We start from the raw sequence: 15,405 nt of genomic DNA, 5'->3' as shown, positions 1-15,405 counted from the left end.
AGCAGCCTGGCATGCTGCAGAGGAGTGCTGGAGACTGTCCCCTACAGTTCCCTTATTCTGATGTAGGGACATACGCTAGGTAGCCATCTGCATGCTGTAACTTGCAAGGAAAGCCTTTAAAAGGGGACTGCCTTGGAAATTTAACTGTGCAAGGCATTTCTCTGTCTCTATGCTGACACACATTGCTGGCCAGAATTTTGTGGGAAGCAAAGTAAACAAGCACTGTTGTGAACTAAAGGGGCTGTATTGGTTAAGAGACAATGAAAGTAGAGAAGTCAACACAAAATGATACACAGCCTAATAACAATACATTGTGCAATTAATGTACATAAACATTCCCTTCAGCAAGACCTTCCTTACCCCCCTTCCCAACATAATCCCTCCCTATTTACCCTGCAGCAGGGAAGCAAGTAGCATGGTGGCTCATGCTTGCCTTCTTGAAGGGGGAATTCACAATCAAAGTTCAGTGCATCAAAAATAAAATTAAAAATAAAAGCAAATTAAAATCAGGAGGAGCTGGAGGCAACTAGGTGAACAGAAAGTATCTGTTTATAAAAGCTAGCCTGCAGGCTAACCAGGGTTTTTCTGCACCCTCAGAGGCCTACACTCACCCTAGCGTACTTCCTAGTCACCCTTCTGTCCGCCAGCCTGCAGGAGACCAAAGCCCTGAGTGGAGGACACAACACTTAGCAAAGGAGCCTGTCAAAGGGAACAGCACGCTTTGCTGGCATTGAACAGCCTCAAGGCAGTCCGAAGCAGCGCCAGAACTCAAATTACTGGTTGGTTTAAAAAGCCAACTGCGCACAGGCCTGCAAACCACACAGTTGGAAGGTTCTTTATTGCCCGCAGGGAGAGACGACTCCTCACTCCTCATGGAAGTGCCTTTGCCAAAAAACTGCCAGTGACAGGCCTCTTGTTCTTTGCGGGGCAGGGAGGAAGGGCCAACCATTTCTTTCATACGTGTTTTACCAGTGCTCTACCAAGAGCAGAGGGGGTCTACAGGTCAGCAAGAGGATGCATCGACAGCATGTGCATGTGGTCCCTCAGCTGCTTTGGTAGGGCAAATAATCACCAATGTGGAAAAAGCAGCCTGGACCCACTTCAGTTTTGGCCAGAACTTGAGAAGAAACAGAACAGCTCCCCTGCACAATATTCAGAGCCACCTACTTGTAAGCTCACCTCCCATTCACTCCCAAGCTTTGCCTCCTCCAGTTTCCATTGACCAACAACAGACCCTGCCAACTTGTACGCCGCTTCTTTAGCCAGGGTTGTGGTTCTGCACTGATCAAGCCTGCATATAATTTTCTCTGGTGCAAGGAGCTGCAGCTGCTAAGTTAAATTTATACCAAACTGTAGAGAATTAATACATGGGTATATGGAGACAATTTGTTTGTGAAGACATGGAAGCGCACCAAGCTCAGAGAGCAGTGCCTACTTGCAGGATGACATTCAACTGTGTGCTGAGAATGAGCACAAAACCTATGTGTGATGCTGGGCCTTAGAGGGTAGAGGTGAGACCTCTGCAACATGCCATCCTCGTTCTGGCTTCTTTGGGTGGGGTGCAGGGCACCCATGCACCTATATACCTACAAGTGAAAATTTCCGTGTCTTGCTACATAGAGCTTGTTCAAATTGTAGATATGGGCGTGGAGAGAAAGCAGCAAGAATTTATACAACTGCTATAGATTCTAGGAGAACTATAGCTTTCTTTAAGGCACAGTTCAGACAACCCCTAAATTGGTTTCCTCCTCACTACCAATCTGTGTTTAAAAACAAGCCAAGAACAACAACAACAAAAAGGGGCAATTTTGACTGCTTTTGGCCAAGCAGCAAGTGTGTGTTATCTTCTGATTTACGTGGAAGACCTGGCAAAAGTGCCATGGAAGCCAGAAGCGAAGGTAAACATGCGACAGAAGACAACTTTGAGCCCAGCACAGAAGTGCATGGAGAAGTCTGTTGACACACAAATACCATGCTGAGAGATTCACAGCTTTGTGCCTTCGCCCCAGATGCAGCTCCAGGGCCAAATGAGACATGGAGGGTTTCAAAGCCCTCTGACATTTGAAAGGAAAGTCTGGTAACCTTTCCCATGGGCATAGTCAGGACAGGATTTCTGATTAACTAATATAGTCAAAGTCAAGATCTCTTTTCACTGAAGCCCTGGGTTTTTGGGTTTTGGTTTTTTTCTTTTTTTAACTAAGTCAGACGTTCCCACTATTTCCTCCAAAGATCTCCAGCATCCCAACCTTCCTGTGTCTTCTCTCCCACATCCACTTTCCTCCCTGAAGATTTGGGTAATAGTGTTGAGTACCAAGAGTGAAAGCACCTTGGTCTCAGAAGTACCATGAGGCATAGACACGTTTACAAATTAACCCCAGGCTGCTGGCTGAGGATCAGTCACTGACATGGAGAGGGGAAATCCCTGTCACAGCAGCTTCAAGAAGTCTGAGAAATCCCTGGCACTGAGCACACCAAATCTGTGCCAGCAACTCTACTCATCACCTGTGCTGGCCTTTGTCCTGTGTGTCCATCACACAGGAACTGTCAGTGGCCAGCCAAGTGCCTTGATAAGCAGAAGTGTTGTAGACCCCGACAAGAATACATACTTGCACCCCAAAGCTAGCGTTTCCTAATGAGTTAACACCCTCCACTGGGTAGTGTAGGCCTTTGACAAGGCCGGAGACAGCTGCCAGGAACGATGCAGGGCTGCTTCAACATGCTGTTGCCCAGCTCTGCCACCAAGACATCTCTGCTCCTTCCCACACAGCCAGGAAAGCACAAGCCTGGAGAGTTCTGGCACACACTGAGCTCCACAAACTTTGCTGAATGTTTGAACAGGAGCAAAGCAAGCTGCCAGCCCCTTGGCCTCGTACATGCAGAAGGTCAGGACAAAAGGGCGTTACAGGCCTTGGCTCCAGGAGTCACCACAGGTACTCTGGCAGCAGACATTACCTGGGCCGTACTCTTATATACAGTGCCAGGGTAGAGCCTCGTCCTGTGCCTTCTGCATACCCCCCCGGCTGGATCACCTCCAGGAGATCGGCTCTGGAGAAGACCAGGACAGAAGTTGTGGAGCCTCCCCAGTCCCATCAGTCCCTGAAGAATCCAAGCTGGGCTCAGCCCCCCCCGCACCCCTCATGAGCAGCGTTAGGGGTAGTGCGCTTGGATGAAAGACAGGACATCCTCCTTTGATAGCTTCTCTGGATCTTGCCTTTTCTGAGAGTCGTGCACTTTGACACCTTCCCCCCACTCCCAGAAGAGGCGGCTGTAATGGCAAATGCTGTGGACAGAGAGGAGAGCAAGATTAGTTTGGCAGAGGAGGGGAAAGAAAACACTGGCATCCTAGCCACAAAGCGCACCCACAGAGCCAGGTGCTTGCAACAGGAGCCACGCAGAGGTATTGTATCTGAGGGCTGCCTTAGAAAGAGGCTAGTGCGTTCATTCACCTTGCAAACTCCATAGCCCTTAACGTACAGCAACTTCCAAGCCTAAGAGATTTCCATGGAAACAAACTTGTTAATTCTGTCTTCACTCAAGATTCAGTTCAGTGTTCGCTGGAAAGAGACAGGTCATTAGGGAAAACCTACCTTCCTCCAAATTTTTGAGAGGCTGAAACTGTCATTGCGGGCAATGGAAAGGCAGTAATGAAGAATTTAGAAAGTCTGCCAGCAATAGCAAGCAGCAATCTAATCACTCACCACAAACCTACTAGAATCGGTCCTACAGAGCTTTGCAAATGAACAGCACTTCACACTGCACAAAAGCGGCTAGGATCATCCCCTCTTTCCTCTCCCGTGAAATAACCAAGCTCCACTTGGCTGCTGAGAGTTCTGGTCTTACAGTGCCATCTCTCACTCTGTCCATCAAGCACAGCCCTCCCTCACTGCATCAACACAGTCCCAGCCATAATGAAAACAGAGCTGCTAATTACTGCCAACACAGCAGCCTTTAGTTTTGTAGAATTACTGACACTTAATATTCATAGCTTATTTAGTGCTCCTTTTCTAACAAAGCAGTACTAGCACAGTGACAAGAGCACATGTCAATGGCTAATTATAGACGCATTAGTACTCACTAGCCACAACACAACACATCCCTTCTGGAGTCCCACACAAGTGCTTACTCCACCTCCTCAGCCATTCGTGCAGGTTCATGCTGGCCTGCTTCTGAGTACATAGGCAAAACTAACTCCATCCTGATGCATGGAGGAAAAAAGCACCGTGTGCCTCTGCTTTTTAAGCCTGTTTTTCCATTCAGCTGGTTAAAGAAAGCTTAAGGATTCTTAAGAACACTGCTGTAAAGTAGGTAAAGAGAGTCAAAGTGAGAAAAATCAAGAGCCCTATTTCATATCAAGCTCTCGTTCAGAGGCACAGCCCTGGGTAGTAGTGGTGGAGGGCATCTCTTGAGACTACCTGAGAACATCTGTGTGCAGAACATCTCCACCCGTGAGCCTTGAGGTGTCACACAGACTCAGGATTTGCTGTACTTAAGATGTGGCCTTAGCCTAGTACTCAATAGATACAGCTGGGGTTCAGCAGCCACAGTGTTAATGGCTGCCCAATGACAAGTCACTCCCCCCTTTCCCAAGGAGCTGCCGCTTTTCTCTCTCACTCTTTAAACAGCTCTCAGCTACCTACAGCTTATTCCAGAGTCTGAGCTAAATGAACTGGGGTTTGCTTTTAAATTAGCAACTTCCAACCAAGCATCTTAAAATACAGAGATGCAGCAAATTACAGTTGCTGGGCTCAATTTCCATTTCCCAGTGTGCAGGGAGGTTCAGTAACTTGTACCAGCTGCAGACAGGGGAACAAAGTTGAGAGATGTGTGTTATTCTATGATTCATAGCAATTAATTTCAAAATCCATGAATCCAGATCAGCAGTTTCCTCAAAGTCTGAGAAGGTGCCAGCTTCTGCAGCACACCCTGCTGGTGACCAAGCTGTGCTTGCACTGCAAATGACTGCAAAAACCATGGCACAGCACACCTGAACTCCCTTACCAAATACGCAGACACACACAGAGACACACAAACTTGCACACAGCTATCCCTTCCATAGCCTCAGGTCCGACTTGTACTCACTGAAAGGGTGCGATGGATTCAGAAGGGAGGTCATATGTCGCTTTCTTGGTCATTTTGTTGAAGAAGAATTTCCTCTTGGAATTTTTGCTGTATGCCATTGTCCAAGGATCTTGTAAGAGTCACAGGGATCAGAAAATGGAAAGGAGGGGGAAGAAAAAAAGCACAGTATAAATACACATACAGTGCAAGCAGGGAGGAGGAATCTGCAAGAACAATTATGATCCTTCTCTTACTCCTTTTTCCTTCCCTCCCCCAAGATGACCTCATTCCCATGCTGTTCTTTATTCACTGAGAAAACTCCCTTCTCCCTGCATTTAAAAGCTGACATTCCAAATAGGATATTTCCATGTATTATTACTCTGGAAAATATCTTCTTGATGAAAAATTATCATTGAAAAAGAAAGTCATCAGTCATATAAATAAATGGAATTAACACAATAGCTAATCAACCTGCAACAGAAAAACCTATCATATAAGTACCCTAAACCTTATCCAAATCCAAGCTACCCTCATTACAAGCAAACAATCTCTAGCCATTGGAATACTCCCATTAATTTTTTACCATGTGACAACAGGAGCAAGCCTGGTCAATACTTTTTACTTAAAGACACAAAGAGAAGTTACATAAAAGCAGGGACTCATCCTACCATTCACAGTGCGTACGATGTAGAGTCCTGTGGGCACAAAGTGCCGGTCATCTCGGCCAGTGTAGGACAGCCGGGGTACTCCCCCTGAACTCTTGATGATTTTCATCTCCAACCTAAATGTTGAGAGAAGGCAGTGATAGAGATTCCCTGTTTCTTCCTTTACCATCCTCTTGCGCACAACGTGCCACCTATTCAGAGTGTCACAGGGAAAACTGACAGCACCACACATAACAGGACAAAATCATCACATCCTGGAGAATTCAGTCCCTTGCGTCCCCAACGTGGCTAGCGAAACCAGCCAGAGCTGGCAAGATCAAATAGCTAATCAAGTGTTACCATGAAGGATCTGTGATGATCTACCACACTTAATCCAAACAGGGTTCCCATTTTAGGTATGAACTCTTAATCTTTCAAGCCACTGACACTTCTGCACACAAACTCAAGCACTGCTGCTACTCCTACTCTTGTAAAGTGCATTGGCCACATCTATGGCATTAGAATTCAGCAGGATGATGCTCTGAGTCAGCAGAAAACAGCTGCAGGAGCTCTAACAGCTCTTTCTCTAGGACTCCTCAAGCATAGATCAGCACATCTCTCCCATTCCTGTGCACTGGTGGCCGATAACCTCAATGGGCCCTGAAGTCTTTCATTTGTGCCGGTCACTTACCTCACAAAAATCTTCTCCATTTCCTCCAATCTGTACACTTCCTTCACTCTGGGGGAAAAACAACAAAAATGTGATTAAAAAAATTAAATTGTCTTTTTTTTCTGTCCCTGCTACAGGGAGCAGCCAAACAGTTCATTTTGTACAGCAGGAGGTGGTCAGGCACTTCTCCTCAGACTTATGCTCCAGTGCCTTACTGCTCCTGGCTTGAGAAAACTTGACACCTGGATGCTTATGGCTAGGTTGCTGTAAGCAGCAAACGAATGTCCTTGCTGCTAAGGAAGCTGTACATTTTTACCTCAGGCTGAGTATACAGAAGAGGAAGAACAATGGAAGTTGTGTGCTTTTGTGTTCCCACAAGGTAAATTCACCGAGGTCAGCCCAAGGCAAGTTCTGGCCTCAGCATGCTGGCCTCCCAGTAAAACTAAACTGTCTGATCTTCACAGTTATCCTCCTCAGGGACACCACAAACTTGTTAGTTATCCTGAGGTAAAAACAGCTTGGTTTTTTTTTTTTTTTTTTAAAAATCAGTACAGATGATTTGGAGTCATCATTATGTCAAACTGCTTTTGTTTTTGTTGTTTTGAGACACAGAAAGACAAATCGGAAAGTTTCAGAAGCCCTGCCTCTGATCTGACACCCCAACCAGCTATTTCCCACACATTGCTACGTGCATCAGGCTCCAAAGAGCACCATTTGAACTCCTTTTCACAAGAGTAGCAAAGGACCCCTCTACAATCCATTTCTACAGCTCTCCTCCTCACTTCACCTTCAACCCTCTCCAACGTTTTGAGCTCCTCCAGTTATTGCAACTGTCTTGAATTTAACTGATATCCCACTCACTGCATTTCATTAAGCCACTAAGGAGAACATCCTCTTTCCCTTCCTCCAGCTGCTTTCACAGTATCATGGCACTTCTAGCTTCTGAAACAGAAGCTGTTTTGTCCATAATACCTATCTGATACCCAGCACAACGATGCGCTTACACTCCACTGTAGCAGAATTAATTAAATGGAAGGTCAGGAGACAACCAAAGCTGAAGCCCTTTGTCAGGAACTTTCTTGGGATTGTAACTAAAGCCTTCTCCTCAGGCTAACCATTTGGAGATTGTAAACCCTGGTCAGCACTTCATTTATCTACTAACAGTCAGCATCTCCGTAGCGCTGCTGACCCTTTAGGGCGGACAAGGACATAGAAGTCTTTGCAATCATTAAGCTAACTGGGAGCTAGACTTACTATAGCACATATTTGAAATCAGCACCAGCCAATCCACCTGTGATGAAAACATGACTGACTGATATGTGAAAGGAGGACACAACTTCTCCACTATCAACCTTTATCTTAGATATTTAAAGGCCTTTTAGTCTCTTTCCATTGAACGTAACAGAGCTACAAATTTCAGCTTGAAATTTAACTCTCCTTCAGCTCCTTATCTTCATCCTCCAACACACTGAAACCAAAGCCACCAGGCTGAGGGAAGGAGTCGTCACTCACCGGATGGGGTTCATATCTGGCCGGCTAGGTTTAGAAACAGCTTTGACAAACTTCTCAGCCAGCTGAATCCTGAATGAAAACAGAAGGAGAATCCAGCAATTTATCAAGATCTTTGGCACAGCAGGTAGATAACAGTTTCAGCAGAGTAACTGATTAGTCACATCAGTACATGCAGACTGCCTCCACTGCTAGCCAAATGGGCACTGAGCAAAGACTTTTTTCACTCTGCCCTGCCAGTTCGGTGCCCAGTGATAGTGGCTATTATCCATTAGGAACGGGTCTCTATAGCTTCCCCTACAAGCCCAGATGCTGCTGAATACACTGATGTATCAGGAGGAAAGTAGGACTAGTAGAGATATCATGTCCCTGAGGAAGGGAACAGAGGGGCTGGTTCCTTCTCCCTCAGCCATTTATCAGCTAGGCTCATTCATATTCCCAAGGTACTCAGTTTACCCAGACTGTGCCTGGCTCATCTCAGCCTAAGGAAGGAGCTAGGCCTGCCCACATACATTGAGAAGGTACAGCTGGAAAAGGCTATGTGCACTTCAGAGCGGGTTCATTCACAGTTCATCTTTAGAGCAGTTTCAGCTGAATGCACTTGTCTCCCTGTGCCCAAGCATTCTGCTCTGAGCACGAACACTGCTTCCCAGTCACTCCTACTCACGTAGCTTCTCCAGATCCTACATACCTCTGGTTGAAATGCTGCTTTCGAACATCATTGCCATTCAGCACCAAGACATCAAGGATGTGGATGGCACTGATTTTTCGCTGGGCTTTCCCCTACGGAGGGCAATACAGAGACTTACTAATCAGCTGTTGTTATTTCAGCTTTGATTTATAGCCTTTTTTTTGAAAGGATATCATTCTCTTCTGGCAAGAAAGCACCTTTCCAGATATTAAAAGCACACAAATTCCCTGCTGTCCATTGTACAGTAATGTGCCATCCTCCAAGAACCGGTGTATCTCAACTACACAGTTCTGTCTCAGGGGAGGGAAAGAAGGCAGGACTGCAGCTGCCGTCACCAGCACTCTGTGCCTTATCAGGTATCACAGCACAAAGCCCAGTGCACTACAGCATCTTCATCTCAGGTGCCAGAGAACAAGCAAACTCCCAGGCAACAATACATTGTGAATATATACCATGAGAATCTTTTCCCCAAGGCCTACAATCACTACTGAGCAGTTATGTACCCAAAAAGCCACAGAACACATTAAGTCATGTTGGCAACACCATCAGCTGTTGCACGTAGGACAACAGCAGCACGTCAGGTCCAAAGCGTTTTCAAAATAATATTAAAAGCTCATATCTCTAGCACTGGACAGAAAAAAAAAAGAGGAACTTAATCCAAAATAGTTTCTAAAGATCACATACAAAAAAGTTGTACCTGGCACAGATGGAACATTTATTCTGCAGTATCTTACAGAGAATAGGCGAAACTGTTCATTTGTAGCCAGTAGGTAAGGGAGAGAATAGCCTCCTACCTCTCCTTTCAGCTCATGAACAATCTCCACTGAGAGAAGAGTATCTCGTGGCAGCTCAGTTTTCAAATCCAGTTTTGTCCAGCGATCTGACTGGCGACCATCCCAGGTGTAGATCTGTGATTTCTGTGTGTAGAAGGCAGAGTCAGATTCAGCCAGTTTCATGAGGGCAGGGGTGGAGGAGAGACCTCTAACTGCAGAGCAGCCCTCAGAGAATCTTTTTGTCCTAGGCTGTCACAGGCAATTTCTTTGTCAGAAATTTTAAGGAAGAACCTTAATCTCTACAGCAAAGGAACAAAAACACTGGTTCTGACAGTGACTTTTCAAACCCGCACAAAGAACTAGAAATAGAACACCTTTAAAAGGACAGTGAAGATAATTAGAGACACTAGCAAGAGTACAGGTCTCTGTGTAAGCTGCGACTACAAAAAGAGGGTTAATTAGTGTGAAAAGCAATGAAGTCAGGAAAAACATACATAAAGTAAGTAGCAGTCTCAGGGACCGCTGATGGGGATCCTCTCTGGTCTTTAAGGACAGGAAAGGGTGGGATGAAACTGCAAGGCAGAACAGTAGCATTGAAACGAACCAGCAAAACTCCCGGACTGTTCTCAGCACTTACCCCGAGCCCCAAGAGGAACTTCTGCTCACTTCCAGACACCATACACCGGTAATCTAACACTTGGCGAATTTTCTCCAGGGTACTGGAATTCAGAGGAGTGGGTTTGTAACTGAAGGTGTCGATGTCCGTGCCCTAAAGAGCAACATATGGACAAGGCAAATTAGACACAATACACCAACAAGCAGGTAACTGCAACTTCTATGTAAAAGGAAAATCAAGGAGTAGCTTCTTCATCTCTTAATCCCTACAGGAAAAGGACTCAGAACAAGCTTCTGAGTAAGGCCTCACCTGGATCAGCTCAAAGAACTTGGACTTGGGATCTGAAGATGAAGGAGCAACACGAGCCTGATCAGGAATCTAAAACAAATCCAAACGATTGATAATAAGTGTTATTCTTTGGCACGTTCATAAGAACCTTTCTGGTTTCAATACATGACAGAACCATCCTGCACCCTGAAACTCCTGCTCTTGGGATTCCAGTTGCTGAAGAGGTCATCTGGCAAATAAAAGGTCTCGTGTTTTGCAAATTTAACGTAGGCATACCACATCTCACAGGAAACAGGAAACTTCAGAAGGTTTCAGGCTAAATCTTTGATTTCATGTGAGTTTCGATGAAATACTGTTTCATTGAAGACACACAATTAGCCTGTGAAACCAATTGCCCTATCTATGGCCCCACTGCAGTCAAAAGCTCAGGGAAGAAAGTACAGACTCATAAAACAAGACCTTTTAGAGAGCTCTGCTGCTTGGGAACTCAGCAAAGAAGCCCGCTCAGTTAAGCCATACACATAATGAATCAGAAACATCCTGTTTGCCTACATAAACAGCTTGAAATGGTCTCTGACTTTCCCACAGGACAACATATTAAATCTCTGTCTAGAAAGTCCTATCTGTACTGCAGCTCCATTCTTGTTTCACCACAGCAAGGACACCTTCACGACCTCCCTGCTTGGAAGCTCACTTACCCCCCATAGCTGGAGACACTCCTTTCGGATTTCAGCCTGCCGTGGTTCAATCAGTGTCCTAGAGAAAGACAGCAGATTTAAGATGGTGAAACCTCCTTGCTCTTGCAGCATTACATATCCCAGCTCTATAAAACTTGCATCTTTCAGTGTCTGGCTTGAGAATGACAAACATGCACAATTCCTCAACAGGTTACAAATAGCAATGAAAACCTGCCGAAGGCCACACACAAAACAGTGTCAATGTTAGCGTTAACTCTTAGATAGTTCCTGGCTACCAGATTCACCCAATTTTCTACTACGTATTATCTCCGAATGGCACCTGAACAGAAGAGTCATGCCAGGGACACAGCTATACACTGCAATGGCTTTAGTTTTACGCAAGAAATTCATGTCACGAGATTTAGGTAATTGTAGGTGCTTTGAATTGCCCCCGGAAAATGAAGAGTTATGAACCACACTCAACTTACACAGTTACTGTAGAATTGAACATACCAGCTGCGAGTTACTTTTCTGCTTACATTCCTGCTAAGAAGAATCTGAAATCATACAATGCATGGAAGCCTTCTCAGCAAGGGTAATAGACCATCAACTTTCAGGACTCCTCAAGCCACCCACATGTTTCTGCAAATAACTCAGGCAGAGGCAGAAACTGAACTATCTAAATGCACTATGCACTTTTCTGGCTCCAAAGGTCAAGCTAAGTACCAGTTCAAATCAAGAACACATTAAAGAAGGGCAAAGCAATTTGTTTATAGTAGGTTAATTCAGTCCTCACCGAAAGCCAGAGGAATATACTCACGTGTCTTGAACAAAGGCACGAATTTTGGCTAGTGCCTTTATCTGAACTTTGCAGTGGCTGGAAGAGAGGACAAGTTTCAGTCAGGGAGCAAGTTAATCACCACCAAGATTGTTCTACTGTTCAAAACAAGGAAGAGTACCAGGACAACAGGAGGAAGCCAGTGTGATCCTCAGAGCAGTGATGGATCATTGCCAACATGATTCAAAGTGACAGGAAGACCACTGGAAAGAACTAGGCAGTAGCCTCCTTTACTTTCTACACAGTATTTGGAGGCCAAACAGTCACTAACACTATACAGCGCTTCTCTCTGCACGGGGTCCCTCTGCTCTGCTAAGCCCCTCAGGGAACAAAAGCAGAGCAGTGTAGCAACATCAACAAGTACCTCCACAAGTGCAAGAAGCTACAACTGAAAGCCATGTTGGCTAACCTGCCTACAGCCAGCAGCCCCATTGCCTATGGGCACTCACTTTTCATTGGACTGGACAATGTAATCGTAGAAATCCTGGTCGCCTTTGATCACGTTCAATGGGACGACAAGATTCACATCCACATCAGAGTTGCGCAGCTGGTTGAGTCTGATGTTCACCATGAAGAGATAGTCCCGCACGTCATCAATCCCTAGCTTTAATCCTTTGCATATCACATACCTGCAGAGCAAGGCAGAGAGATCATATGGGTTCAGATCTTCCATGCAGCCAACTTTCCTGCCACACTCCCATTATCAGGACAGTTTCCCAAGTTCCAGAAATTCTTTCCTCTTGGATATCCCTAGGAAGGCACAATCTCACCTATCACAAAGTCATTATACATTTTCTACTCTCTGGAAAGATTGGGAAACTCAACCCTATTGAAAAAAATACACAGATCTCCCTCAAATAGTAAATCAATTGTGCTAAACTTGACAGGTGCAATGACAACACACAATATGCTCCAGCTTCATTGGAATCATAGTTGTTTCATGCAAAACAATTTGTTACATAGTCAGTTCCACTGCTTTCTCCTCAGAAGGGTAATTTGGCAATTATCTTCTTTACCTTGTCAAACATCATAATTTGTTAAGCATCTAGAATGTTTCCTTCTCCAAGACAGCTGCCAATTAAGGCAGGTCAGAGCTTCCACTAGACTTACCCAAATCCATCCATCACTGTATTTAGAGGACAGGGTTTCTTTAGAAGTCGTGCCTCATGCACAAGAATCTCACCTCTCTGAGTTAGCAGGGCGGCTTGTCACAGGTTTAAAGATGCACACTCGCTCAAAGCAGCAATACAGCAGATAAACGAGTCCCACACTGAATGGAGTAAACAGGTCAAAGGTTTTGCAGACAAAATGTCCTCCTAGAAAATAAGAGAGGAGGCACATCAATACCAGCAGATTACAAGGAAACAAGGAGATACCAGCACCTCAATAACTTTCTCTTCTGCAGAACTGGTAAGACTGTTTTTATACAATTAAACAGCATTTAAAACACATGCATGAAGTGGGCCAGCGGGGCTCCATGAACCATCTTCCCCATACCTCTGCAAAGAGAAAAGCACTTCCCTGCCCAGGATGGAATAAGTATGCATGCTGTCTCACGAGCAAAACCTTCTATCCACCCCCCATCCTCCCCTTCCAGGCCCAAACTGTGCCCTATGGCATGGCAGCATGCTATGCAACAGTCTCGACAGAAGAGGAGCTCCAATACCTGCAACAAGAAACCTCAGGCTGGACAAGAAAACTAACAGATGTTACCTAAACAGAATAACTCACCATCTAGAAAGAAGAGAGTCTATGCTGGCCCTTGCTTTCAAACAAGATTCCCACTTTCCCCAAGCAAAAACCAGTCTTACAGAGCTATTATCTACCCAGACTTACAGAAAGACTTAAAGAAGGTTGCTCCTTTTACCATATCACATTTGAGACTACTGCTAAGTAGATCACTGCCTCAGGTACTTCTAAACATAGGGCACAAGATAAATGACAACATAATGAACATTTTTTCTTTTGCATCAGTGCCAAATGCTAACTAAACTCAGCAGAAGAGAGGAGCCATCAAAACCAGATAATGTCCATCATTTGGCAACAATGAGGTACAGCTAAGACGACGTGAGACGTCATCTTGTTCTGATCGCAGAGGTGGCAGATTTAAAGGAGAAAAGCCACAAGTTAGAGGAGAAGGATGAACTGGACAAATACCACTCTGTTCCAACCAGCCTGCTAGAACATTCAGGAAGCAGTTGGTCCAGCTAGTGCTATAAAACTCAGATATACTGTCTAGTTATCACACCAGTGACTTTAGCCGAAGACAGCTACATAACATAAGACATTGCAAGAGCTTTAAACTAATGCATTTTACCTCATGCTTTTAATTAAAAGCAAAACAGACACAGATAATCTTATTTTTTTGCCCCAGTTCGCTTTGCAACAACCATCTCAGGATGTATGCGTACACACTCAATTCTGTGCAACTTAGCTTCGCTGCAGAACAGACTTTGTAGCACGTTAACAAAAAATGGTACAGCATCCTTCCGCAATGCCACCCACACCTTAGAGAAGGAGGAAGAAGATTAATGGATAAAACATACCTGTCCGAACAATGGACAGTGCCGTAAGGAACTGGCAAAGCATGAGCTGTTTGCTTAGGATTTCTTGTAGATTCTCCTGACCCTCCACTGAGAAACCCTGCAAAGCACATCGCATATGATTAGTATATCCACAAATCTGTTGGTCAAGCAAAGGATTCTGTACAGCTAAATCATGGAATCATGATAATTTCTGTTTCTAAGATAAAAAACACTGCCACCAGGAATTTTAATGGCAAGCTTTGAAGAATTTCACATTGTAACTATGGACACATGTCAAATATCCTATTATATGCACACTGAGGTATCAGTTTTGGTCATTAGTGCAGGAAGAAAAAGAAATGGACCAACCCCATCAGCCATTAAGAAATGCACTCCCTTGTGATCAGTATTGTCCAAAACAAAATTCCGGAAAGCAGTAATGTTCTCTGGGCGAGTGATGTCTCCATCTCCATCAATCCCTCCCTCACCTAAGGGGAAAAGAGGAGACAATTACTAACGTGTTTGCCAGTACAGAAAAAAGATCAGTATGTGCAGGTGATCTATTGTATTCAATCAACATTTAGCCAGAAATTACACAGACGATGACAGGCAAATAAGCATTAACACACTCCCTTGTTCACCACCAAAGACACTTGTTAATTTAGGAAAATTATTCAGATTGTGTGATCAGGGCTAAACAAAGCCGTATAATAACCATGCTCAAATGACAAGTTGTACATTAGGCTCAGCAGAAGACAAATCATTCACTGCCCTCCTCTGAGATGAGAGCTGACTACATGACAAAATATTCTCATCCAAGTAAGAATGACACATAGCTGAACCTACTAAAAACATAAGGTTCAATCTCACTGCACAGCTCACCTGTTAATAACATGTTTTTACAGACAAGGCAAAATTATTTACATTGTGCACTGGCAACCTTCTACTAAGATGTCAGTGCATCATTCCAAAGAAACACAATACTCTTTTTCCGAACGCAATGTAATCTGGAGTTTAGAAAAGCAACCCCCAAAAGACCCCGCAAACAAATTTATAAAGCAAGTAGGGAAAGGGAAATAGGATTTGTGTGTGAATATTCATACAGTTTTCCCATAT

The 15,405-nt window shown here is 44.6% G+C and overlaps 1 protein-coding gene across 4 annotated transcripts in view; it reads right to left on the bottom strand.

Moving 5' to 3' along the window:
• Positions 1 to 227: 227 nt before the first annotated feature.
• Positions 228 to 15,405, bottom strand: part of CMTR1 (cap methyltransferase 1) — a 28,213-nt gene continuing 13,035 nt past the window's right edge. For 3 of the 4 annotated variants that reach the window (XM_054821774.1, XM_054821775.1, XM_054821773.1), the window contains 15 exons: positions 14,659 to 14,777; positions 14,311 to 14,407; positions 12,948 to 13,080; positions 12,214 to 12,393; positions 11,747 to 11,803; positions 10,948 to 11,005; positions 10,271 to 10,339; positions 9,983 to 10,114; positions 9,367 to 9,489; positions 8,573 to 8,664; positions 7,885 to 7,953; positions 6,394 to 6,441; positions 5,727 to 5,839; positions 5,080 to 5,188; positions 228 to 3,280 (listed from right to left, as the gene is read on the bottom strand). In XM_054821774.1, coding sequence (XP_054677749.1) covers positions 3,148 to 3,280; positions 5,080 to 5,188; positions 5,727 to 5,839; positions 6,394 to 6,441; positions 7,885 to 7,953; positions 8,573 to 8,664; positions 9,367 to 9,489; positions 9,983 to 10,114; positions 10,271 to 10,339; positions 10,948 to 11,005; positions 11,747 to 11,803; positions 12,214 to 12,393; positions 12,948 to 13,080; positions 14,311 to 14,407; positions 14,659 to 14,777 — 1,532 coding nt within the window. In that variant the 3' untranslated portion in view covers positions 228 to 3,147. Of the gene's footprint in view, positions 3,281 to 3,446; positions 3,555 to 5,079; positions 5,189 to 5,726; positions 5,840 to 6,393; positions 6,442 to 7,884; positions 7,954 to 8,572; positions 8,665 to 9,366; positions 9,490 to 9,982; positions 10,115 to 10,270; positions 10,340 to 10,947; positions 11,006 to 11,746; positions 11,804 to 12,213; positions 12,394 to 12,947; positions 13,081 to 14,310; positions 14,408 to 14,658; positions 14,778 to 15,405 lie in introns of all 4 variants that reach the window. The other variant, XR_008576543.1, reaches the window with a different exon arrangement.

Source organism: Grus americana, chromosome 3 (assembly GCF_028858705.1).
Source record: "Grus americana isolate bGruAme1 chromosome 3, bGruAme1.mat, whole genome shotgun sequence".
In the NCBI taxonomy this organism is placed as follows: domain Eukaryota; kingdom Metazoa; phylum Chordata; class Aves; order Gruiformes; family Gruidae; genus Grus; species Grus americana.
This window is presented reverse-complemented; position numbering and strand designations above follow the sequence as displayed.